Here is a 26782-nt window from a genome sequence, read left to right as displayed (position 1 = left end):
CAATTATCTCCCTGTGCATGGCCTTTAAGGAAGGGTTTGTCAGCTTTGACACTACTGACATTTGGGGCCTTTGCCACCGCAAGAGTTAGTACCACCCCCAGGTCCGAAGGCGCAAGCACGGGCTCCAGTTGTAACTACTGCAGGACACACACCTCCAAAACTGCATTGCTGTCAACAGCCACAGCAGTGATTTTACTCATGAGTCTACAGTCTGGGGAGTGACTTTAAGGCCAGGGACTGAAATCGCCTGGTGGCTCACTCACACATCTGCATGGGGGCAGAGGAGAGCTGGGCTCCCTGAATCTCTTTCTGTATATCTATGGTTTCTCAACCAGTCACTTCAGTATGGGGCTTCCCAGGTGACTCAGTGGTAAAGAATCTCCCCGCCAGTGCAGGAAATGCAGGAGATGTGGGTTCAATCCCTGAGTTGGGAAGATGTCCTAGAGGAGGAAATGGTAACTCATTAAGTACTCTTGCCTGGGATATTTTATGGACAGAGGAGCCTGGTGGGCTACAGTCCATGGAGTCGTAAAGAGTCAGACACGACTGAGCAACTGCACACACACATACTCTCCAGTATAGCATCTTCTGGGTAGTTGGACTTCTTACCTGGTAGCTCAGGGCTGCAAAGGTGTGTATTCTGAGGGGAGAGAGCCAGATGGGAGCTGATCACCTTTTCTGTCCTTGTCCTGGGAGTCACTCGGCACCACTTCCACCTGCATCATAATTGTTAGAAGTGAGATGCTTCCAAAGGTGAAGGATTAGACTCTTCCTTTTGTGGCAAGAGTGTCAAAAAATTGCAAACCTGTTTTAAAACCATCTCAGGGAAGGAGAATTACCAGAACCAGGATACTGTCTCTACGTGGCAAGGGCTGCCTCACCAAAGCTATGGCCCTTGGTAGAGGAACACAGCTGTCCCTTGGCCTTGTGCTGAGAAGGGGCTGGGGAATTAATATGCAGGCCCCCTTCCCATTACCTGTTGGTATCCCCATTGGCTGAGCCAGAGGGCAAGGGAGCTGGTGGATGCGGCCCTTGCAGGCTTCTGGGTACATGGGGCACAGAGGGGTGGGAAGTGTGTTTGGAGGGGCCAACAAAATAAACACTCAGCATGGAACACTCCCCAGTGGTCAGTTCTCTTAGTGCTGTCTCCATTCCTTGTGGCTCCTTCAGACTGGACAACCTGCTGTTCCATCCGGAAACTGCCGAGGTGGTTGCTGTCCTGGACTGGGAACTTTCTACCTTAGGCGACCCCCTTGCCGATGTGGCCTACAACTGCCTGGCTCACTACCTGCCATCCGGTTTTCCCATTCAGCCAGGTAGGAACTGCTGCTGGGGGAGTGGGGATGGAGCCGCCTCCATTCTCAAAGATTTGGGCAAACTCAGCTGAAGTAGTTGGTGATTGGGCTGCTTCATGAAATTCAGGTATTTAGTATTTCTCCTACAGTATCATTTTTAATGACAGCATAGGATTTCATTGTTAAAGAATTAACTCATTCAAGGCATTTGGTTTGATTTCTATTTGGGTATTTGTTTCCAGTTTTTTTTTTTTCATACTAACTTCCCTGTGCTTCCACAAAAAGGGCAGTGAATATCTGCATAGTAATATCTTTGCCTGTATATAAGGTATACTCCTAGGATAAGTTCTTGGAACAGAATATATTATATGCTTCTGAACCATCAAAATATTACAAATGAAGAAAATCAGTAAGATTTTTTATCTGTTGCAGTTATCTTTTTCATAATTTGGTGAGATTTCTTTGTATACCACTTTTTATCAAATGACTGACAGAAAATAATATGCATCCACCCTGACCTGTGGTCCAGATGGAACTTGGAGGCCCCTCATTGCTTCCTTTACTGCCAGTTTAGTCTGAAACTTTTAAGAACCAGGTTATGAATAACAGCTTCATGCTTGGATTCCAGACATCTTAAAATGATGACCTATAACCCTTTGAACTAGTTGTGAAACTTATTTCCAAGGGACAAGATGATTTTCAGAATTCAAATATTGGGAGCCACAGGGGAGCATGAGGTCATTGCCCGGTCCTGGCTCTGTCGCTTCAGGGTTGAGTGACTGTGATTTGACTGAGCTGGGAATCCCTACTGCAGAGGACTATTTCAGGATGTACTGTCTTCACATGGGGATCCCTCCTACTGAGAACTGGAACTTCTACGTGGCTTTCTCCTTCTTCCGCATTGCTGCAATCCTGCAGGGAGTCTACAAGCGCTCACTCACAGGTAATGGGAGCCTACGAGAGCCGGCCTCGGGTGTGAGTCACGCCAAGGGGCTTCTCTCCCTGAAACCCTCTCATGACCAAACTACAAAGTTCAGTTAATTCAGTCATTTGTCAGCAAGTGTATAGCATATATTTTTAAGCAATATTGAGATTTTTTTTTAATTATTAAAATAAGGTACAAAACTTTTTAAAAGTAAAAACACATCATAAGAACTCAATCATATAGAAGAATATAAAATCATCTTCCATTCTTTTCAGCATCATTCCTTAAAGATGAAGCTACTGTTAAGGGTTTTTGGGCCCCAATTTTTCTGTATATCTGTTGTCTCTCCTCTCTGTCTCTCTCTGCAAGTTTTATAAAAATGTGATCATTTTACATGTTATTTTTTAGTACCTTGATATAAAAATTTTTTATGCCAAAGAATTCTTATGAAATACCATGGATGGCATCACCGACTCAATGGGCATGAGTTTGGTGAGTTCCAGGAGTTGGTGATGGATAGGGAGGCCTGGCGTGCTGCAGTTCACGGGGTTGCAAAGAGTCGGACATGACTGAGCAACTTAACTGAACTGATTGTGTGTATATATATATTTTTATATATTATGGCCATATATATGTATTTAACAACTATGTAAGGCAAATTCCTTATTTTTTTCCACTTCACAGTATTTCATTGAGACCGTTCCATGTGAATATGTATAGACATCATTCATTTTGCTTTCTATAGTACGTTCCATTGTATGGATATACTGTAATGTATTTAACCAGTTACCCTATTGATGTATCTTTGGATCGTCTGCAGATTTTCACAGTCATATAGTTGTTGGTGGACATCTTTTCTTACTCATATTTGAATATATCTGAAGGATAAATTCCCAGAGTTAGAATTTCTGGGTTAAAAATTTGTGTATTTTAAATTTTTTAGATGTTGCCAAATTGCCCAGTGAGAGGATTGTTGAAGAAGAAAAAAAGATTACTGTATTTTCTTTGATGATCCTCTTACATATATGGGAAAATACTTTATTTAACCAGTGTTTTCTAGATTATATCTTTAAAGTTTGAACTTTTGAGAAGAAACTTTTGGCTACTTAGAACACAGTATATACATGTGTCACCTATGGAGTGTTCACATATATGCAAGTATGGCACAGTGTTACTGTGCCAATTTAGTTTTCATTCTGAATTCTGTAGGGTAGAAACTGAAATAATCTATAGCCTAAATTATTTAAGAAGGTATAAAGACAGATTAAATTTTGTTTCCTATGTAGAAGGAAAGCAATTAGAAAGCAGGAAGGTAGAATCTCCCAAAAGACTTCCCAAAGACTTAGCAATAGTGACTAGGCCAGTAGCATTAAGTACCTATAATCATCCACATTATAATCTATAAATTACATTCTTACCAAAAGGAACCAGGGCACCTTGGAGAAGTGACTGATTTCAGGTCTAGGGCAAAATATCCACAAGATGAATCTGGAACATCTTCCTGTACCAGAAAGATAGGAGGTTGTTGATTATGAAGGTCATATTTAACTGTCTCAGGAGTCCACTTGAATAGACTCCCACTTGCTAATGACAGGAAACTTTGAGCACCAGCAAGGATGAGAGCTAGAATGGATGACACACATCAAGTATGTTTAAATTTATGAGTAAAGAGTGATACTAAAAATCTCACTGGTGACTGTGGAGGCTGAGAAGGAAGCAACCCATTATTCTGATAATTGGTAAATGAAAGGGGAAAGGCAACCACTTATCCTGCCTTTCCTATACAAATTAGATGTCATGTTAACCAAATGATTAATGAGGAAGTTTTTCTTCAGAGAAGCATCCTGGACCCAGTGATAGAATTAGCATAGCACCAATTTGCCATCCCGGTACATGAATGCATCTGGAAAATAAGTGTTGATGGTGCTAAAATCATTGAGAGAGGCAGCCAGACATTACATACCTCCTGATGCTGCCCTTAAAAGTTGAACCTGGATCTGACCAAGCCTCTAGTGCCAGCCATCAACTTACAGGGAACAGAGGGTTCAGTGGAGCACATTAAATAGCACCACTGAGACAAAGCCACTCACAAAAATCCAGATTCTGGGAAACTTCACAGGGAAACAATTCAGTTTCTTCAACAAATGAAAAAGGTGATACGATGTTGAGACTTAAAACTTATATTAGCCAAAATCAGTATTTGGACCTTATTCAGATCTCTGTTTGAAAAAAGAAATGTTCTGAAAAAAATTTTTGTGAGACAGTCTTAACTATCTCAGGGACTTAAAAGATATATTAGCCAAAAACAGTATTTGGATCTTATTCAGATCCCTGTTTGAAAAACCAAATGTTCTGAAAAAAATTTTTGTGAGACAGTCAATAAAAAATGAATTCTGACTGGATAGTTGAGGATATTAAGGAGTCATAGTTAACTGCTGTTTAAGTGTGATAATGATATTGTGTGAATGTTTTTAAGTCTTTATTTTTAGACATAAATGAAATGTAAGTATAAAGATGTGGTGTTTGGGATTTACTGCAGCAAAATCCAGGGCAGTTCGGGGTGGAAAGGCAGAGGATGAAACAGGATTGGCCGTGGTTTGATGATTATTGAAGCTGAGTGGCAGAAACCTGTAGGTACATTAAATTCTTCTCTCTAGTTTTGTTTGTCTTTGAAATTTTCCAAAATGAAAACTTAAAAAGGCGAATAGAAAGAAGCCCAGCAGTGGGTTTGCTGGTACTATGAGGACAGCTTAGCTTTGTGCTCATCAGTACCCAAGGCTTTCTGGTAGCATTTTGCTCTCAGCCAGGGTGTCAAAATCTTCTGAGAAAGGCAGTTGCAGTAGGGGAATTGATCATCCATTCACTCCCAAGAGCCTCTGCTAGGTCAGGCACCATGCCAGGCAGTTGCTGTTGTTGTTCAGTTGCTCAGTTGTGTCTGACTCTTTGCAACCCCATGGACTGCAGCATGCCAGGCCTCCCTGTCCTTCACCATCTCCAAGAGCTTGCTCATATCCATTCCGTTGGTGATGGCATCCAACCATCTTGTCCTCTGTCATCCCCTTCTTGTCCTGCCTTCAGCCTTTCTCAGCGTCAGGGTCTTTTCCAATGAGTCAGCTCTTCACATCAGGTGGCCAAGGTATTGGAGCTTCAGCTTCAGCATCAATCCTTCTAATGAATATTCAGGGTTGATTTTCTTTAGGATTGACTTGTTTGATCTCCTTGCAGTCCAAGGGACTCTCAAGAGTCTTCTCCAACACCACAGTTCGAAAGCATCAATTCTTTGGCACTCAGCCTTCTTTATGATCCAACTCTCACATCCATACGTGACTACTGGAAAAACCATAGCTTTTACTAGGCAGACCTTTGCCATCAAAGTAATGGCTCAGATTTTTAATACACTGTCTAGGTTTGTTATAGCCTTTCTACCAAGGAGCAAGTGTCTTTTAATTTCATGGCTGCAGTCACCATCTGCAGTGATTTTAGAGCCCAAGAAAATAAAGTGTTTCCATTGTTTCTCCATCTCTTTGCCATGAAGTAATGGGACTGGATGCCATGATCTTAATTTTTTGAATGTTGAGTTTTAGGCCAGCTTTTTCACTCTCCTCTTTCACATTCATCAAGAGGCTCTTTAGTTCCTCTTCACTTTCTGCCACAGGGCGGTATTATCTGCATATCTGGAGGTAGAAGGTTTCTCCAGAGAAAAATCAGTATCTAGAGAATTTGTAGTTTAACCCTCCCTGATCTGACCATTGTGGTCTCAATAAGCAGTGCTTCCTGGAAATGGTATTGTCTCTTCTTTGGAGAGTGTCAGTTCTAAGCCAGTATTTCCCAATTTTTGTTGAGGTCTTACAGTGAAAAGTAACCAGGAACATTTAGTTAAACAGAATGACTGCTAAGTCCAAACGGTGATGAACAGGCCTGATTGCCTAAGGGCATTTCCTGGTGAGCAGCTGAGTTCTTGGTGTTCTGAGTTCTGCTCCAGTGTCTAGGGATAACTGGCTCAATTATGCCCATTATGTCAATTAAATCTCAGTTTTTAAAACAGAATTATCCATTCTAGAATCTCTATACGAATAAACTTCACCAGATTGTCCCCAAGTTGCCGATCAGGAGGCCCTTTGACAGTTTCCAAGATCCTGTGAGCCACTGGCATGGCCTCAAACTTTTCTTGGCTCAGAGGCAAAACACCTCACATGCTTGCCACCACACGGGAAAAGAGCTGAGCTGTCCTTTCAGGCCTCCGTTCCTCTAATATCAGTTATGCACTCCCTTCCCTCCCACCTGGGGAGCCAGCAGACACACTGAGGAAGGGCCTTCGTTTTCTTACATAAAAACAATGAAGTCAGTGTTTTTAAAGATTAGGATAAAATCATTTGATTAGGAAAACAAAAAAACTCAACTCTTTGAACATAAATACTATTTCTGTGCATTTGTCTTCTTAATTAGCTGTTGAAGTCTTTTGTAAAAATCTTTTTATTTTGTATTGGCGTCAGTTCAGTTGCTCAGTTGTGTCCGATTCCTTGCGACTCCATGGACTGTAGCACACCAGGCCTCCTGGTCCATCACCAACTCCTGGAGTTTACCTAAACTCATGTCCATTGAGTCGGTGATGCCATCCAACCATCTCATCCTCTTCTTCTTCCACCTTCAATCTTTCCCAGCATTAGGGTCTTTTCCAGTGAGTCAGCTTTTCACATCAGGTGGCCTAAGTATTGGAGTTTCAGCTTCAACATCAGTCCTTCCAATGAACACTCAGGACTGATGTCCTTTAGGATGGACTGGTTGGATCTCCTTGCAGTCCAAGGGACTCTCAAGAGTCTTCTCCAATACCACAGTTCAAAAGCATCAATTCTTTGGTGCTCAGCTTTCTTTCGGAGAAGGCAGTGGCAACCCACTCCAGTACTCTTGCCTGGAAAATCCCATGGTCGGAGGAGCCTGGTGGGCTGCAGTCCATGGGGTCGCTAAGAGTCGGACATGACTGAAGTGACTTAGCAGCAGCTTTCTTTATAGTCCAGCTCTCACATCCATACATGACTACTGGAAAAACCTTAGCCTTAACTAGACAGACCGTTGTTGGCAAAGTAATGTCTCTGCTTTTTAATATGCTGTCTAGATTGGTCATAGCTTTTCTTCCAAGGAGCAAGCATCTTTTAATTTCATGGCTGCAGTCACCATCTACAGTGATTTTGGAGCCCAAAAACATAAAGTCTGTCACTGTTTCCACTGTTTCCCCATCTATTTGCCATGAAGTGATGGGACCAGATGCCATGATCTTAGTTTTCTGAATGTTGAGGCTGTTAACAATGTTGTGGTAACTTCAGGTGAATAGCGCTTATAGAGATACTTGGTATTGCCTTGGGAAAGTGGATTTTGGAGAAAAAGGATGTGTTTCAAAGGCATTCTCTCTTTGATGTCATCACAGGAGATCTGGGTTCATCCTTAGGTTGGCAGGGGGACAGCAGTGACCAAAGCCTGGGGACTGATTTATAGTCTGTACCAGCCAACCCCACGCATGACTTTCCTTCATTAATAAGTGGATGCTGAGGTTTAGATTTCTTATAGATGGATGCTAAAATTCTAGTAAGATAAAAGTGCTGGTGGCTGCAATTTAGGAAGATGCCATGGATGTAGTCTCTTCTGCTGGGACTACATTCAGGAAAATGTATCAGAAATGATCACTTTAAATCAATCCAAGCTCATACAAATGACTTTCCAAGAGACAAAGCAGTACTGTGAGAGTAGTATCCAATTAAGGGGATGAAAATTTTAAAAAATTCTTTGTACTCTCTGTTAGAAAAGAAAATCATTATGAATAACAATGAATGCAGGCCCCCAGTGCCTGGGTCTGTACTCATTACCCAGAAGGTGATAAGTAAAGACTTGCTGAGGTTTAGTGGGCTGCATCCTGGCTGTGTAGCAGATGGATCTGGTTTCCAACTTATAAGGGGTAGCCTAGCCTAATATCTTTATAACCAAAGCTGCCTGCAAGTGGTTCTTTTGAGAAATAATACTTGACCATAGCAGGAGCCAGAAGTAAAATAGGCCTCTGCAAAGATCCATTTATTGATACAAAGTAAATGATGAAAACAGTCTCTTTAGAACATAGAAATTCTAAAGATAAAAAAAAAAAAAGAAATTCTAAAGATAATCCAGGAGAACTGGCTATGAAAGTTCAGTTCAGACTCTCAGTCATGTCAGACTCTTGCGACCCCATGGACTGCAGCATGCTAGGCCTCCAAGCCCACTATAAAAAGGCAATATTCACAGTATAAGGAGACACATGGATGTATCCCAGATACACTGAGTGAGTGAAAGAAGCCACACTGAAAGGAATATGATGTACGAATTTATATGACATTCTGGAAAAGATAAACTACAGGAATATAGATCAGTATTGTACCCTAGGGGCAAGGGTAAAGGCCTGACCACAAAGGGATGCCATGGATATTTGGGGATGATGGGAATATATATACTATATCCTGATGGTACTGTTGGCTGCCTGACTAAACTTAAAGAATTGTACACTTTATAAAGAGGATGTATGTACACTATATCTTAATTTAAATTTTTTCAAAAATCTCTTTTTAAAAAAGCCTTCATGCATATATTAAGTAAAAAAAAAAAAAAAAGCGTGACTAGAGTGAATTCTGCAATGCTGACAGTGGTGTTGATCTAGACAAAATGGTGCCCAGAAACTAGCCATTAATCCAATCCCCTGTGACACAGTTACCAGTTTCATGGCAGGGCTTCCTGTAGCCCAAGGTGACAGCAGGAGTGCTTTCGGGAATTCCTGATTTAATTTAGATTCTTTAGGAAAAGAGATAAAGAGCAGGGAGCAGGCTGACTGAGTCCAACTTCTGGCTCCCAGCTCCCTAATGTAAGCTTGGGCCCATTTCCTTCCTAAGACTTGGATCTTTGTTCAGTTCACTTCAGTTGCTCAGTCGTGTCCAACTCTTTGTGATTCTATGAACTGCAGCGTGCCAGCATCACCAACTCCTGGAGTCCACCCAAACTCATCTCCATTGAGTTGGTGATGCCATCCAACCAGCTCATCCTCTGTTGTCCCCTTCTCCTCTGCCCTCAATCTGTCCCAGCATCAGGGTCTTTTCAAATGAGTCAGCTCTTCGCATCAGGTGACCAAAGTATTGGAGTTTCAACTTCAGCATCAGTCCTTCCAATGAACACTCAGGACTGATGTCCTTTAGGATGAACTGGTTAGATCCCGTTGTAGTCCAAGGGACTCTCAAGAGTCTTCTCCAACACCACAGTTCAAAAGCATCATTTCTTCAGTGTTCAGGTTTCTTTATAGTCCAACTCTCACATCCATACATGACCACTGGAAAAACCATAGCCTTGACCAGACAGACCTTTGTTGGCAAAGTAATGTCTCTGCTTTTTAATATGCTGTCTAGGGTGGTCATAACTTTCCTTCCAAGCAGCAAGCATCTTTTAATTTCATGGCTGCAGTCACCATCTGCAGTGATTTTGGAACCCCCCAAAATAAAGTCAGCTACTGTTTCCACTGTTTTCCCATCTATTTGTCATGAAGTGATGGGGCCGGATGCCATGATCTTAGTTTTCTGAATGTTGAGCTTTAAGCCAACTTTTCACTCTCCTCTTTTACTTTCATCAAGAGGCTCTTTAGTTCTTCTTCACTTTCTGCCATAAGGGTGGTGTCATCTGCATATCTGAGGTTATTGATATTTCTCCTGGCAATCTTGATTCCAGCTTGTGCTTCACCCAGCCCAGCATTTCTCATGATGTACTCTGCATATAAGTTAAATAAGCAGGGTGACAACATACAGCCTTGACATACTCCTTTTCCTACTTGGAACCAGTCTGTTGTTCCATGTTCAGTTCTAACTGTTACTTCCTGACCTGCATACAGGTTTCTCAAGAGGCAGGGCAGGTGGTCTGGTATTCCCATCTCTTTCAGAATTTTCTAGACTTTATTGTGATCCACACAGTCAAAGGCTTTGGCATAGTCAATAAAGCAGAAATAGATGTTTTTCTGGAACTCTCTTGCTTTTTCGATGATCCAGCGGATGTTGGCAATTTGATCTCTGGCTCCTCTGCCTTTTCTAAAACCAGCTTGAAATCTGGAAGTTCATAGTTCACATATTGCTGAAGCCTGGCTTGGAGAATTTTGAGCATTGCTTTGCTAGCATGTGAGATGAGTGTAATTGTGTGGTAGTTTGAGCATTCTTTGGCATTGCCTTTCTTTAGGATTAGAATGAAAACTGACCTTTTCCAATCCTGTGGCCACTGATGAGTTTTCCAAATTTGCTGACATATTGAGTGCAGCACTTTCACAGCATCATCTTTTAGCATTTAAAATAGCTCAACTGAAATTCCATCACCTCTACTAGCTTTGTTCAGAGTGATGCTTCCTAAGGCCTACTTGACGTCGCATTCCAGGATGTCTGGCTCTAGGTGAGTGATCACAGCATTGTGATTATCTGGGTTGTGAAGATCTTTTTTGTACAGTTTTTTTGGTGTATTCTTGCCATCTCTTCTTAATATCTTCTGCTTCTGTTAGGTTCATACCGTTTCTGTCCTTTATTGAGCCCATCTTTGCATGAAATGTTCCCTTGGTATCTCTAATTTTCTTGAAGAGATCTCTAGTCTTTCCCATTCTATTGTTTTCCTCTATTTCTTTGCACTGACCACTGAGGAACCACTTATCTCTCCTTGCTATTCTTTAGAACTCTGCATTCAAATGGGTGTACCTTTCCTTTTCTACTTTGCTTTTCACTTCTCTTCTTTTCACAGCTATTTGTAATGCCTCGTCAGACAGCCATTTTGCTTTTTTGCATTTCTTTTTCTTGGGGATGGTCTTGATCGCTGCCTCCTGTACAATGTCACGAACCTCCGTCCATAGTTCATCAGGCAATCTGTCTATCAGATCTGGTCCCTTAAATCTATTTGTCACTTCCACTGTATAATTGTAAGGGATTTGATTTAGGTCATACCTCAATGGTCTAGTGATTTTCCCTACTTTCTTCAATATAAGTCTGAATTTGGCAATAAGGAGTTCATGATCTGAGTCACAGTCAGCTCCTGGTCTCGTTTTTGCTGACTGTATAGAGCTTCTCCATCTTTGGCTGCAAAGAAAGTAATCAGTCTGATTATTGATCTTTGTAAAATGGGGATTAAAACAGTCATATAACTCCAGGAATTCAGTGAGTTGCACATTAGACACTCAGCACTAAGTCTGGTACATGTCAAGTGCTCAGCAATGGTAGTAGCTGCTGATGGAACAATACTGTTATACATTAGTACTATTAAGGGTTGTTTAGGGGGTTTCTCACTGGTTTTCTTTGCCTCTGCTTAGGGCAAGCAAGCTCGGCAACTGCGAAACAAACTGGGAAGCTGACAGAATTTATGTCTAACCTGGCATGGGATTTTGCAATCAAAGAGGGGTTCCGGGTTTTTAAGGAAATGCCGGCCACCAAACCATTAACGAGGTCCCTCCACACATGGTGCCTGCTGAGGACCCCAGGCACGAGGAGTTATGTCACCTCTACAGACTCTTCTCCAGCTTATGCCTCAAAGGAAGCTCTGATCTTCTCTCCAGAAGGCCTTCCCCCCCGAGTCAGGGAGCTATATCAGCGCCTGAAGGAGTTTATGGAACGACATGTATACCCCGCTGAGCCGGAGCTACAGCGTCACCAGACCTCGGCTGAGAGGTGGACCCCCTCCCCGCTGGTCGAAGATCTCAAGGTAAAGCAGCCTTTCGTTAGCACAGCCCAACCTCAGCTCGTCCACTGGCCATATCTGTTCCTTTTTAGGCAGTGAAGAGATGGGAGAGTTGAGTTCAGTGGTTTCTGCTTTCCACCACCACTAGAAAGAGCCAACCCTAGATCACTCAGTTTCACTTCATTGCTCTTTCTGTGTGATGTCTCGGCCTGATACTCAGCCCAGGCAGAGGAATGCAGAGTCTGTGGCTGCTAACTTTAAGGCAGGTAGACTCATTTTATACATGTCTGAATTATGTAAATTTGAGACTGAGTGATATAAATTGCATCAGTTAAATGACACTCTCTTTAAAGAATCCATAACATCAAACCTAAAGGGCCACGTCAACTATAAACTATGTTTATGCTCCTGACACACAGTGACATCAGTTTAGTGGATAATGGAAATACCTGCTGTTCTTTTTCAGGATTGGTCTTGGCTTGTGTTAGTTCTTAAGTTATCTGAAGTCTTCAGGAGCACATATTCTGCCTGTGATACAACCAGACCTACTTTAAAATGAATTGGCATTATCTCTACTTTCATAGTAACAAACCTGTTGCAAATTAACCAGAGTTCAAGCATGGCAAGATTAGAAAGAATTCATGACATAGAAAGAGTTCTATAAAATTCTCTGGCCTCTGAGATAGTGACTGTCAACAATTTGATTTATAGGCTTCCAATTCCATTCTTCTAGTACATAGTACTATATATATTATTCCTATAATATATATAGAAATAATATATATATATATATTCCCACATACTATTGTAATAAAACTGTTTTATTCAATTATTTGAATCTCCCACTGGCTTATGTTATTTAATGATGTATCCCATGTCAGTGCCTGGAGATGGACCCCCAAGGGGACACTTTGGGGGTGCACCGTAATTTGGCTACCCTGCCCCTGGCTGAGAGACACTGTGGGGATCTCAGTGTAGGTCACTCCAGGTCACCAAAGCAGCAGAGTGAGCAGCTAGCTGCTAATATGGACAGGGAGGCTGAAAAGCCAGCTGAAAGAGACAGCAGAAGCCAAGGGAATGCTGGCTACCAGGAGTGTGGCCACAGCTGACATTAGGGCAATGGCCAGGAGGTCTCCACTGGATGCTTCCCCAGGACACTAAGATTGAGGTGGGAATTTTCAGACAGTCATGTGTAGGTCCCATGCTCACATGTTGATGCCACTGAAATTTTTGCAGTGAGAGAGCACCCCAGAATAAGAAGAGGTTTGGATCCTGTGCAAGCAAGGTGCATCAAATGCTGTTAAATGCTTCTGTGTCCACTTACTGTTTCTATGGTGTCTTTGTTTTTTCACTTGTGGCTGGCTGGGTCTTCATTGTGGTGCATGGGCTTTCTCTAGTTGTGGTGTGCGTTGACTTTTTTTTCCCCTCTTGTTTCATCTCTTGCACAGGCTCAGTAGTTGTGGCCCATGGCTTCTAGAGTGCACGGACCCTAAAGTGCTCTGGCTTCTCTAGTTGCAGCCTGCCGGCTTTGTTGCCCCACAGCACACGAGATCTTAGTTCCCCGACCAGGGATCCTCCTGGCACCCTCCCCCCACCCCTGCCCAGTGAAAGCACTGAGTCCTAACCACTGGACCGCCAGGGAATTCCTGAATGAGACCATTTTAAGTCCTTTTCATCAGTAAGGTGCATACCATTCTGCATTCCCATCACCTTATGAAATGTCCTATACCCCACCTGCTGACCTGCACACTTAATCCTCACTCATTAAATGTACCTGTCCAGTGCACAGAGTGTTGGAAAAGCAGACATTATTGCCATGAACACCTCTAGTTTCTAAGTGAATGTATAGGAAAAACCTAGAGAATGTTCTACTTGTGGTCATACCTGAATGGGAATCATAAGGACAACTAAGATTATTGGGGAGAGTGGTGAAAGAATGGCTCACAGCTTTTATCCAAAGTGTCATTACTACTCATAAGTGAGAAGTATTTGGCATTTATGCTGCATCTCACAAATCCTATGAGGTAAGCGTTATGAACTTCAATTTAAAGATAAGAAATCAAATTTGTCCAGGGACACAACTAGAAATAGTATCACCTGGACTCAATCCAGATCTTCTGGGCTCAAATCTATCTGTTTTCCCCTCCCACAAGGAGATGATTCTATTCATTTCCTTATTCTTCCTCTTCTCAGAACTCCCTTGCTTCTTTTCCTAATTCTCCTTTCCTTTCCTGCTTCACTTGTTCCAGTTAATCTGTCCTTCCTCTCCTTGGTCACTGCAGTCTCAGCTAATTAGCTTAACACAGTCATGAGACGAGTGTATGTGCTGATTCTAGAAGTATATGTTCTAGAGCTCAGCCCCTATGTAATGGAAGAGCCAGCCAGGTGGTGCCCTCCCAGTGGGAAGACTTTCCATCATCACTAATATTTATTGCAGCCCCAGCTTCTGAGTCCGACACTCTATGTTCTCTGTGTTACCTAATTAATCTTTCCAACATCTAGTGAGATGCATGTCTTGGACATAGGTTGGCTACCTAGTGTCTCTGCTCCTTTCTTTGGGTAGGAGCACCCCAGTCACTTGGGTGCCTCCCTCCCTGCCTTTGGACAGTCTGGCAGAGCTGTCGTCAAGGTGCCAGCTAAACCCACCCAACAACACCCGGGCAGGAACTGGGCATGTGGAGCCACGCTAGGGCAGCCAGGTGGTCCCCACCTGGAACCGGAAGAGTGAAGTGTTTTCGATAGAGAAAACAGCTGGCACTCACTCACTGGACAGCAGGACTGCTGAGTGTTTGTCCTGCTGCCATTCTCTAAGCTGCCTGGATTCCCATCCATGTCTGAGCCTCCCTCTCTAATCTGAGCTGCTGATAATCTTCCCATTCGGATCCTTTTTCCAGTCAGCCACCTCCATTCCTAGTCTCACTCAGTAGCTGTGACTGGTAGGGTGGTTGGTGCCGTCCCCTGTCAGGGATGAGGAAACTGCCACAGGGAGCTCACCATCTTGCCCAAGGTCTCCCAACAGGTGTGGTGGGGCAGGGTTGGAATCAGGCAGTCTGACTCACGGCCTGGGTTCCTGATCCCCAGGCCGGACTCCCTGGTTTCCGTCGGGAGCTATGTTCAGAAACCTAGGGTTACTTCCCCAGGAACAAAGTTGTGCTTCATGAAGGAAGCTGGACAGGGGATCTCCTTAGGTACCTCATCACCCATCATCATATTATTCTCAAAGCAGCTGAGACTGCCGCCAGATCTCCTGGGCTGGTTCCCTGCAGACTCACGAAAGGACCTTCACTCTCTTGTGTTCATGATGTGAGGTCTAGCTGAGCTGTGTTGTCATGAGAGTAGTGATGCTAGCAGTGATGGAAGTGGGCTAGTGGGGCATCTGGGATATGGACACGGGGAAGTGAACTGATTGCACTATCCCTGTTAAGAATGGGCTGTCCCCGGACCCCTCCCATTCTCCTCCCACAGATCTGCAGGGTTGTATCCAGCCTGGTGGTTTGGACTTATTATTTTCCATGGGCCAAAATAAAATGAAGGCCACCCTGTGTGAATGCCTGATTTCTTTTTGCCATGACAGGAGAAGGCCAAGGCTGAAGGACTTTGGAACCTTTTTCTACCCCTGGAGACTGATCCCGAGAAGAAATATGGAGCAGGGCTGACCAACATGGAGTACGCACATTTGTGTGAGGTCATGGGCACGTCTCTGTACGCTCCCGAGGTACCTTCTTTACTGTCTTCCTCAGCATGGGAGGAAATCCGTGTCCTCCAGAGAGTTCAGCCATCCTCCTGGGCTGACTGCGTTCCCTGCAGCAGCACTGGACTCAGGAGCTCTGACGCAAACTCAGACTTCTTATGAGTGAAGACACTGCAGGCAGGTGGCTGGAGCCAGAGCAGGAAAGGAGCAAGGGGTGGCATCTTCTCAGGAAGTCAGGGCCTGGCTGAGCACAGCTTGGCTGGCTTCTGTGGAGCTTCAATCCAACAGCTCCAATCTACTCTCTCTCCCCAAGAAGCTCTGAGGTTGAGCTTTAGGGGCCTCTGAGCTACTGTATTCAGAATATTGTGGGTCTTTGCATTTCCTTGGGGAGAGGAAGGACTTTCATAAGGGTGTCAGAGGACCTATGATATGAAAGAGTCCATGCTTCTGAGATGTTTGAATTTTAAATATGGAAGTGGAAGTCACTCTTATGCTTTTTCTTCGTTCCAGATTTTTAACTGTTCTGCTCCAGACACGGGGAACATGGAGCTTCTGGTTCGATACGGCACTGAGGAGCAGAAGGCCCGCTGGTTGATTCCATTGCTGGAGGGAAAGGCTCGCTCCTGTTTCGCTATGACTGAGCCCCAGGTACCTACCTTGGGTCACCCACAGGCGCTCCTCATCAGGCCAGACTCTCACCCAGCCCCATCGGGCTCTGCCATCAGGGACCTCGGGACCCTTGCCAGCTCTAATCAGAATGTGCTCTCACTCAGGTCGCCTCCTCTGATGCCACCAACATCGAGTCTTCCATCCGAGAGGAAGATGGCTTCTATGTCATCAGTGGTCACAAGTGGTGGATCACAGGTATTTGGCCTGAAATTCATTTTTCAATCACATTTATGTGGGTCTGCCCTGATAAGATGTCTTCTCTGCCCTGCTGTTGTGTGAGAGACTGTGAGAGGGACTAGCCTCATTTCCAGTTAACACAAAGGAGATTCTGTCTCTGTTCCCAGAAGAGGCAGCAAACCCTGAGAGAGCCAAAGGTTCTACATGGACTCCAGGTGACCCCACAAGTGACAGTTTCAGGAATCTCTCCTCAACTCCCCACTCTTCATTCTGCCGTGGGCATCTCCCTTTAGACAGGCCGGAGGTCACTTCCTCAATGGTGTCCCCCTCTAGTGAGCTCAGCTGTGCTATAGCAGAAGGGCTGGTGATAATCCTATTATTCACTAGGCCTTAACTCTCTGGGGTCCCCGGTACATGCTGTGGGGACCTCCCCTCACTGAGTCTCCACCCCTCCCCAGAAGGTCTGTGGTATTATCCCCAGGTTACAGAGAAGGAAACTAGGATGGAGAAGTGACTTGAGTCACTGCCCAAGGTACTAGCCCCCCAACTGGCAAGTAGGGAACCACCCAGAGTTCAAGGCTGGCCTGACTCTGAAGCCTGTGCCCAAAGCCAGCATGTTTCCACCTCCTGTGGGAACAAAGCAGAACAGGCTGCCACTGATAAAGTAGCAGTTTTCAGACTCTTGTCTCCAAATTATATTTTCAGCCCGATGTGGTGCTTTACAAATCAACTGTTTTTAGGATGTTGGATTCCTTCCTTACTGGGACAGAAGCCAATCGCTCTTATTGCTGGTCAAAGGGCTGCATGTCCTCATCTAATCACATCTTAAAGGGCCCCATCTTCTCGCTGACTTCAGCGTCTCTGGGCCAGGACTGAGTGTTTAAGGAGAGCTGATGGCCCTGGTGTCAGATGATGGGGGGCTGTCTCTCTCCTTTCCTGGCAGGTATCCTGGATCCTCGCTGCCAGCTCTGCGTGTTTATGGGAAAAACAGACCCACATGCCCCACGCCACCAGCAGCAGTCCATACTCTTGGTTCCCATGGATACCCCAGGGATAAAAATCATCCGGCCTCTGACGGTGTATGGGCTGGAGGACGCACCAGGTTGGCCAACACCAGCTCTCTTCTCTGTGTGGGTCTGGGGAAAAAGCTTTGGGCAACCCTTGCTCCAGTGCAAAAGTAACACCTGTATGGGTCTGAGGACATTTGGAAGGCCACGTGCTCCTGCATTTCAGTTCCATCCATGAGTATCAACCATGCAGGCAAGCTTCAGACAGGCATTCATCTATTGTTTTTTGTTTTTTTCCCTTCTAATCATAGAAGACAAGCAGGAGTCTAGGAGGTAAGGAGGCCACAGAGGATGGAGGCAGGAAGTGGCCTCCAGACCTTCTCTTCTAGACCTCAGTGTGGAGGGCCGATTTCCTGGCCTGGCGGTCCTCTCACAGGGGGCTCTCCTCTCTACTGATGATGTCCACATTTTGACTTCAGAGTTCCCATAGGGTCACTACACTCTTAGAGTCACAATACTGCTAGGGAGTTCCAATTTAAGTTAGAGTTACTTTTTTTTTTTTTAAAGATGTCTTTATTTTTGGTTGTACCTGGTCTTCATAGTTGCCTTCAGGCTTTCTTTAGTTGTGCTGAGCAGAGGCTGCTCCTCCTCATGGTGTGTGGGCTTCTCATTTCGGTGGCTTCTCTTATTGTAGAGCATAGGCTCTAGGTGCACAGGCTTCAGTAGTTGCGATATGGGCTCTAGAGTGCAGACGCAGTAGTTGTGGTGCATGGATGTAGTTGTCTTGAGGCATTTGGGATTTTCCCAGATCAGGGGTTGAACCCATGTCCCTATGGCAGGTGGATTCTTAACCACTAGACCACTAGGAAATCCCTAGAGTCATGTTTTAGAAAAGGAATGCCAAACTATTAATTTGTTATCTTGTAAATTAGTGACTTATTTTCCACTTTTAATAGGCTCCATTTTGTTCTCCCTCACTGTTCAACCATGTTCCTGTTAGACGGCTACAAAATATTGCCAGCAGGAATATTGCCAGCAGATGAGATAAACACATCCAAGGAAAATGTGTAGGCAGATCACTCAGAGTACCCTTTGTGTCTTTCAGGTGGCCACGGTGAAGTCCTGTTCGAGCAGGTGCGCGTGCCCAAAGAGAACATGGTCCTGGGCCCCGGCCGGGGCTTTGAGATCGCCCAGGGCCGACTGGGTCCCGGTAGGATCCATCACTGCATGCGGCTGATTGGCTGCTCCGAGAGGGCGCTGGCGCTCATGAAGGCCCGAGTGAGTGCTTCCCTTTCTGCCTGTCTCTGGACCAGAACGACCCATCTGTCTTCCTCTCAGACTTCTAATCCTAACTGTTTTCTGAGAGCAGACTTAGCAGGTGAAGCGAGGTGATGTTCTTTACAAGAAGCTGTGTCCTTGTGTTTGCTCTGCCTCTTTTACTTTGCTAAAGTTTCAAATTCAGAGCAGAATGGGCCTCGCTCTGTCAAGGTGATCACAAGGAAAAGGCCAGGCTCTGTGGCAGCAGAGGGCAAGGTTTCAAGTCCACAGGGTCATGGTCTACTGATGACCATTTCTGCTATCAGCTCATCTTTAAAAATCAGGTAATAGAGAGAACTCGGGGTTCTAGCATCCAGCCCTGCACCATCCTCCTCCCCCAGCATATCTAAAACTTTATTCTTCTGTGACCCCTCAAAGGTTGCAAGTCCACACAAATGAAAGCTCTTGCTGGCAATGGTAATTCAAATCAGTGATACCCATTTTGCAAAGAAAACTGAAGGAACCTTTGAGCCCCCAAAATATCTCACAAGATACTGTCCAGAGAACAGAGATGGTCATGTGCACATAGATCACTGAGCAAATCTGAGATTCACACCCTTTTTTGTTTTGAGACTGTCCAATTTCTTTGTTTTGTATTTTTTTTTTTTAGGGTTTTTTTTTTTTGTTGTTGTTGTTAAAGAAAATGCTCCCTTTAAGGGCTCAGGTATAGTATCTAGTCTCATCCTGTAGAGCAGCTTGAGTGTACACGCCAGAAGTCTTAGAAGGTGCCAAGTATTGATGTGGCCATCCCACTCATAGGACCTGATCATAAGGAGTAATTAGATTTGATACTAGGAGGTTCACCACAGCCATGATTATAATACTTTGAAACAACCTATGAGGCTAACAAGTAGAGCTTGGTCAGATAACCCTGGTTATGGGCATGCAGTGAAATTCCAAAGCAATGCTGTAGAAATCTGTTTCTTAATATATGTAAAGAGATAACCCTTAATGAAAAAAAAGCAGGCTACAAAACCATTGTAAAGGATATGATTCCATTTTTTTAATAAAAAAAATGCATATGCATGTTTATGCATACAGAGAAGTATCCAAACTTTAAAGTGTGACTAGATGATGGAATACCATGTGTTTGTGTTGTGGTTTTTCTTTTTTTTTTCGGTCTGAAAATATATACTTTTCTGCCGTTAGTAATACGATTGGTGTCATTATGTTTTTAGTTAAAAAGGGGGGCAGAGAAAAGATCCCTTAAGTTCTTCTGATTGATTATAGTTTTCAAAGACTCTAGAATCCCCAGTGCAATAACAGTTGCCCACAAGAGGGCTCTGGCACCCAGACTTTGCTCCTGAGAGTTCCTCAGGATGTGAAGCAGGCCCTGGTGTCAGTAGAGGGTGCCCTCCTGGTCTGTGTGAGGCGCCCACAGTCACTGCCTGGTTCCCAGAGTAGCCCTGGGCCACAGGCGACTCAGATCAAGCTCTGTCCTGCCTGGAGGCCAGGCCTGCCCAGATGGGGCAGAATGGCTGGCGTAAAGGGGTTGTGCAGATAATTTGTGCAGCTACCATGTCTAGCTTCCCCCGCCATCCTCTCCTGTGCTCCCACCCTCTCCTCTGCAGGGCATCTTCCATGCCTCCCATCCTGTCTCCTGTGTCCACAGGTGAAGTCCCGCGTGGCCTTTGGGAAGCCCCTGGTAGAGCAGGGCACGGTCCTGGCAGACATTGCCCTGTCCCGCGTGGAGATCGAGCAGGCCCGGCTGCTGGTGCTGAAAGCTGCCCACGTCATGGATGTGGCGGGAAATAAGGTAGGAGGCCGAGGGACCTCACAGAGGACAGATCCAGAGGACACGGTGAGGGATGCCAGCCCAGAAATCTTGATGCTGATTCTTCCCTCCCCACTCAGCAAACCATAGAGAAAGCACTTGGCTCCTTGACATAAATAACTTTGCTTCAATTCTCCTTGGAATTACGTGGGCAGCTTTTCAAAAATGGAAAAGGTACAATAAAGATGACTGACCTTTCTGTTTTACTGATCCAGTGACCATCTGTCAGCAGGCCTGACAGGGCCATATGGCCCCAGCCTGAGCTACAGCCCGACCTGATCTTCCAGGCATCAGGCAAACTTGAGAATAAGCCAGGGAGTTAACCAGAGGAGCAGCTTTATTTTCAATGTGACGTTATTCCTTAAATGGCTCTTTCTGAGTGCCTCCTAACACCAGGCATGATGCCATGCCAATCCCTGCCTTCTCAATCTCTCTACCAGGTCTCCAACCCTTAGCTGAGAGGCCTTGGTAGCAGGGGGTGACCCCGGCTCAAGTTCCTGGTATCTTGGTCATCTAGTGCCAGGTATGAGAGCTCTCAGGGGCTTTGATTGAAATCCCGAACTCAGGGAAGATGCTTGTACCTCAATTCCCCAGATTCTTGGCTGGCCTCGTTCCACCTTTCCCTTTGAATACAGAGCTGATCATGACCCTGAAGGAGGCTCAGGCCAGTCCCCATGCTGCACTGTGTGTGCAGTGATGCTACCCGTCGCCTGGGAAGGTGCCCCTTGTCTTTCTTCGACCAGGCAGCTGCCCACACCACCCAGCACCCCGAGTCACCTGCCTCGTCACCCCCCTCTGCCCCTCCACCCCATTGGTGCTGGGCAGGGTCCATGCACCAGGCAAGGCTTGTGATCCAGAGGGAGGGACCTGAGGTCTCTGTTCTGAGCTGTTGTTTCTACTCCTCCCTGTGAAACTGATCGATCTTCGACACGTTCCACCCTGGGGTCTGCCCTCCTCACCACAGCTCCTCTTCCTTGCAGGCTGCAGCTCTGGATATTGCTATGATTAAAATGGTGGCCCCATCCATGGCTTCCCGAGTGATTGATCGTGCTATTCAGGTGAGCACAGATGATGGATCGCTGGTTCTTCTGAATCATTCACAAGATTCAGAATTCCTCTCCTTCAGCTGCCCAACCTCCTGTAAACTAATAGCTGCCCTTTGTTGCACACCCCCATACATGACTGTCCTTTTCCTCCTCAGAACAACCCTAGGAGGGGTCCTATTCCTGCTTCCATTTTGAATACATGGAAACAGAAGCACAAGAAAGTGATTTGTCCAAGGTCACTCAGCTTGCAAGGAGCTGAGCTCAGAGTTTGGGGAACCTAGGTCCTTCTTACACCAGGCCCAGCCTCCTAACCACATAGAGATGCCTCCTTCTCAAATCTCAATCCATGGCCCCTAGAGAGGGACTTCCCGACAGCAGAGGTCACCTAGCAGAGCAGATCTGGGGAGTCTGGTGTCCCTGGGATGGCTAGTGAGGCCCCATCTGGAGTCTTCCAGAACACTGTTGTCACACAGGTGTCAGGGGACATCCCTGAAAGGTGGCTGTTCTGAGCTGTCCTGACATCTTAGGAGCAGGCACTTGTTCCTGGGGCTCTCAGGGATGAGGGCTCACCCAGGGCTTCCGCCTCTCCTGCCCTGTGTCTGCCAGGTCTTCGGAGCAGCAGGGCTGAGCAGCAACTACCCACTGGCTCAGTTCTTCACTGGAGCCCGAGCCCTGCGCTTTGCTGATGGCCCTGATGAGGTGCACCGAGCAGCAGTGGCCAAGATGGAGCTGAAGCACCGCAGTTAGACCTGCCGGAGCCCCGTCATCCCCACCAGGCTTGTCGTGCCCAAATTTCCTGACGTGCTTTGAAAGACCTGGTATCTGTGCTCCGTGCACCCTGCCTGGCAGCTCTGTCCTGGGACCCTTGTGAACTCAGCCTTGGTGGGTCCCCACAGAACACACTTCTGTAAGAAGCCTGGAGTTGCCTGTTTCAGGCAAGGAGGAAGGGGAGTAACCAAGAGCTGAGTGGGTTTTGGCACAGAGCCTGAAGATCTGGTCTTTAGGCCAGGATGGAGCTGCATGGGCAGCCGGGCCCCTTCTCTCTGGCTGTGGTGTGCAAAGGCTGTGGGCATCTGCATGAGTATTAGGAGTCCTGCTGGGGTGCTGGGCCTGTGGTTGCTCCCAATACAGGGCCTTCTGCTCTGTCCCTCCCCACCCCTTCTCCCAGCTGATGGCTGCCGCCTACAAACCTGGGGTGGGAGAACTCCTGGGCAAAAGGAATGAAACCCAAATCATGAAGCCACTGCCATCTGATTTTCTTTCTTTGAATATCCAAAACACAGAACACTGAAATGTTAATTTAGAAAGAAACTTTGGAAACATGGAAGAATAAGAATGTATACTTCAGAGACATCATGAATGCTCTATATCATATAAAAAGAATGGAGAATGAAGGCTGTCACTTCAACCCCTGTTTCAGTAATGTCAGTTGCCTCCACATATTTAAGTTTACACAAGATCCTGCCCAGTGCATCAGCCTACCTGTACACATGGAGGGCAAAGACGCAGTGACCCATAGTAGGTCCCAAATCAGCCACCTCACTGCTACTCATCTAAAGGTCAGCAAAAGACCATGGCATTCTGGTGTGTGAGGGCCATCTACCATCTGCTCTGTAGTCAGAATATTTGTGGGGAGAGGAGGTGGTGGGGAATATGTCATTACAATCCAGAGAGCAGTACTTTTCCCTCAGAGAAAGGTGGACATGCTTGCTCACTTGAGGTCTGAATTCAAGGGATGGGTGCCCATGAGCCCAGGCAGTGGGTGGAGGTAAGCTACTGGCTCTTAGGGCCTGGTCTGCTAATCTCGTGATCTGGGATGATGTGGCCAACAGCTGCCCGTTTCAGGTCAGACCACATGGGCAGGCATCACCCTTCACTGTTTGCTGCCTTGCAGACTTGGCCCCCTCAAGGAACTGCTTTACCAGAGAGAACACCCACCTGCTGCAGTTACAACCGCATGCCTTCAGGGTACTGGGGAGCCATGGGGGGCTTGTGAAAATGCTCTTCAGATGTCCTTGCCTCAGTGGTCTAGGGAGGCAGGCCCTCCTCTACTGCTTGTTGCTCACAAATATAGTTAAATTCAACTCCTCCCCCACAATGAATTGCTATCACAACACCAGCCACACTGGCAAACAACGTTTTGAAAACTGTGGCCGGGTTCTGGCAGCCTGAATTCTTGCTTTGAGCCTTAGTAAGGAGGGGTGTGAAAAAGGAAGTGCTCTGGCACATGTATCACGTGACCCTCAGATTTCTCTCATGGCCTCTGAAGTTAATTTAACCTTGCTTGTTAACTAGTGCAGCTGCAGGGATGAAAATAGAAGCTATGGGGCGACCTCACGTCTCCCTCAGGTTCTGTCGGGAAAGGGGAAGCCCTGGGTGGGACAGTGAGCATGCTTAAAGGATGTGAGTCACAGAGATGTGGCCTCCAGTAGCCCCTCATCCAGGATCTCCCATCCTGTGAAACAGTTCCACTCACCGCTGTCAACTGTACCCTTCTTGGTTGGGCACTGGTCTAGGCCTTGGGGAATGTGCAGGAAAACAAACTGGTCCAGTTGCTGATACCAGGGGGCCCTTGGCCCCTTGACTCCCTGGTACCCTGAAGGCGTGTGGTTGTAACTGCACCAGGTGGGTGTTCTCCCAAGTAGGGGATGGCGGTGAGTATCTGAGATTGTGGTGGGTGATGTGGGTGCTCTAATAGGCACTGCTAGGGGGTGGGAGCTGGGGGCTCAGGAAGGGAAAACTCGTTCCAGAAGAGGCATTTGAGCAAGACCTGCATGATAAGAATGGGCAAGGGTGCTTCAGAAGAAGGAACAGCAGATGCAGAGGCCCTGTAGGGCAGCCCAGTGTGTCTGGGTGTAGAATACCAGAAGGTAGAAGGTGCTAGGCCATGTGAGACCTTGGGGCCTTTGGTGGGGTGTTTGGCGTTGATTCTAAACGTGACAAAACAGTAAGTTTAGGTCTTAGAGTGACACTTTGATTTGAGTTTTTAAAAGCTGCTTCTGCTCTCCAAAGTTCACCAGGATAAAGAAGGAATAAAGGAGGATTAGAGCTGGTTCAAAGTTCCCTAATGCTGCAGAGGGCTGCAAAAAAACAACCCACAAAGTTAAAATTTAATAAAAAAAAAAAAAAAAGAAGGAAAGGTGGGGGATGAGGGGCAGGGGTCTTAACAAGTTATGAGCAAAAAATTTGAAGAATAAAGGAAATTTAACCTGGTCTTTATCTCTCTTTTTTCCCCTACCTTCAGCAAACAGTTGGCATCTCTGGTTGGCCAAATGTGCTAACTAATGTGGTGCTGTGACAGCAATGTGCTTCTCTGGAGTAGGAGTCTGTGTGTGGTTGTAGATGCATGCTTGGGCATGAACAAGCTTGGCGGGTGATGAGGGTGCCTGACCAGCTTTATTTGGGGCACACTTAATCTCTTGCCACCATCCCTATGTGGCTGGGTCTGCCTTCTTATTAGCCTGTCTTGGGTATGGGAACAAAATGTCATCATAACATACTAATGATTTTTTCTCACATCAACTTTCTGTCTCAAAGCAATTGAACACACAATTCCTCTGCTCAACTCTTGGCATCAGGGGCTAGATTCCCATTGGACTGAGCCCTCCCCAGTGGTCCCGTGACAGTTGCAGGGCTCAGGGTCCCATCTAGAATGCCAGCTGTGATGGGACGTCTAGCCCTCTCTTCCCATTCTCCCCCACCTCACGCTCCCTGCAGTTACGTGTGGTCCTGGCATCCACAGCTGCCTGTGTTCCTCCCAGCCTTGATTTCATATACTAGCAGATAATTCCAGAATAATCCTAGAAAGGCTGTAAGAAAGAGACTGGGTTCCAGAGAACTCCTCTGGTTGGGGCCCCTTTAGGAGAATGTCACTGGAAGTGATGTTGAAAGAATAGGCTCCTGCATTCTCTGCCAGCATTCAGATTCCAGAGTCCCCAGTGTTCTAAGAGGGGGCTCCTGTCACTACCCAGGGCTTCTGAGTTCCCCAGGGATGCCTTGGGGAAGCCAGGGCTGTGCTGCTGCAGGCCTCTCCATAGTCACAGGGAAACTGGAGGGCAAGCCCAGAGCTGAAGCTTTGGCTGAGCATCTCTGGGATCTCTGGATTGGTATTTATACTGCCCTCCATGGTGCCACGAGGCTATGGCCCTCTCCCCACCATTGAACTTGCTAATGCATGTAAGCATCACAGCAGAAAGATGGGAGAGTCCCAGGCTCCAGCAACCTGGGGTCCAAACCTGTGACCATCTATTGGACAAATACTCTGGGAGCAGAGTTCTTTTAATCAAGATGGTTGAATAGAGAAATGATTTCAGGGAATTTTTATCAGTACTAGATAGATAACCTAGTGGTAAAGAGCGGTCACAGAAAAACACAGACACTAAAGTGTTAAGGACAAATATTAACCAGTTATACTCTACTGTAGTAAGAATGAGGGCCCAGCATGAACTGACCTCAGCTTCCATTTGTACAGGGGGCATCTTAGGGGGAGAATGAAAGAGCAGGGAGGGGCAATGGCGGGATTTACACAGGGAAATTCCTGCTAAATCAACAGAAAGTGGGAAGGTGGAGGGCACCAGTCCACATGAAATTTATCTGGGTTTGCTAACTGGCACTTAAAGAAGCTAGGCTCCTAGCCTCCCGTGGAGACAGGAAGGCAGGGTCCTATCTTGAAGCACTGGCTGGAATAAACTGGCAGCAACTTCTGGCAGCCTTGAGTTTCCTCAGGCAGGCACATTCGCCAGGCTCCAGCCATCCTAGGGATGTGGCCTTGAGCTGCTAGAAACTGTGTTAGTGTCGGTTCAGGTCTTCGGATGTGGTGGGGGTGGACCACATCATTCATACTGAGAGTCTGTAGTTTTTGTAGGCTGAGGTTGAGGCCCAGTCAGCAAGAGTGCTTAGAGAAGCCTAGCAAGAGTCTAGTCAGGGAGAGGCTCTTTGTCAGTTATGCTTCTAGATTCAAATGACCCTGGGTTTCAACCCTGCCTCTGTGACAGATGAGTTGGGTGATGACAGAGAAGATATTTTCATCTCATAGAGTTGGTTTTCCCATTTGGAAAATGGGAGAGAGCAGCATTCCTTCCTAGGACTGTTTGGAGGTAAAATGAGCTGACTCATGAGGATTTAATACGAAGCCCGTAGTACCTGCAGTGTGCCATGTGGCTGGACTCTGGAGGGGGCTAAA

The 26782-nt window shown here is 46.0% G+C and overlaps 1 protein-coding gene and 1 long non-coding RNA gene across 8 annotated transcripts in view; one reads left to right on the top strand and one right to left on the bottom strand.

Moving 5' to 3' along the window:
• Positions 1-3742, bottom strand: part of LOC122423471 — a 29047-nt gene extending 25305 nt beyond the window's left edge. The window contains exons 1-2 of the long non-coding RNA XR_006264159.1: positions 3639-3742; positions 610-716 (exon numbers count right to left, since the gene is read on the bottom strand). This is a non-coding gene — a long non-coding RNA (uncharacterized LOC122423471). The remainder of the gene's footprint in view (positions 1-609; positions 717-3638) is intronic.
• The window catches only part of LOC122423418 (acyl-CoA dehydrogenase family member 10), a 51402-nt gene extending 26589 nt beyond the window's left edge, over positions 1-24813 (top strand). For all 7 annotated transcript variants that reach the window (XM_043440490.1, XM_043440481.1, XM_043440518.1 and 4 more), the window contains 11 exons: positions 1171-1316; positions 2065-2238; positions 11555-11943; positions 15494-15634; positions 16121-16258; positions 16384-16474; positions 17400-17558; positions 18569-18741; positions 20393-20536; positions 21535-21612; positions 22207-24813. In XM_043440490.1, the coding sequence (XP_043296425.1) occupies positions 1171-1316; positions 2065-2238; positions 11555-11943; positions 15494-15634; positions 16121-16258; positions 16384-16474; positions 17400-17558; positions 18569-18741; positions 20393-20536; positions 21535-21612; positions 22207-22347 (1774 nt within the window). In that variant the 3' untranslated portion in view covers positions 22348-24813. The remainder of the gene's footprint in view (positions 1-1170; positions 1317-2064; positions 2239-11554; positions 11944-15493; positions 15635-16120; positions 16259-16383; positions 16475-17399; positions 17559-18568; positions 18742-20392; positions 20537-21534; positions 21613-22206) is intronic.
• The last annotated feature ends 1969 nt before the right edge of the window (positions 24814-26782 follow it).

This window comes from Cervus canadensis, chromosome 1, assembly GCF_019320065.1.
Source record: "Cervus canadensis isolate Bull #8, Minnesota chromosome 1, ASM1932006v1, whole genome shotgun sequence".
NCBI lineage: Eukaryota > Metazoa > Chordata > Mammalia > Artiodactyla > Cervidae > Cervus > Cervus canadensis.
Note: the sequence above shows the minus strand (reverse complement) of the source record. Positions and strands in the feature narration are given on the sequence as shown.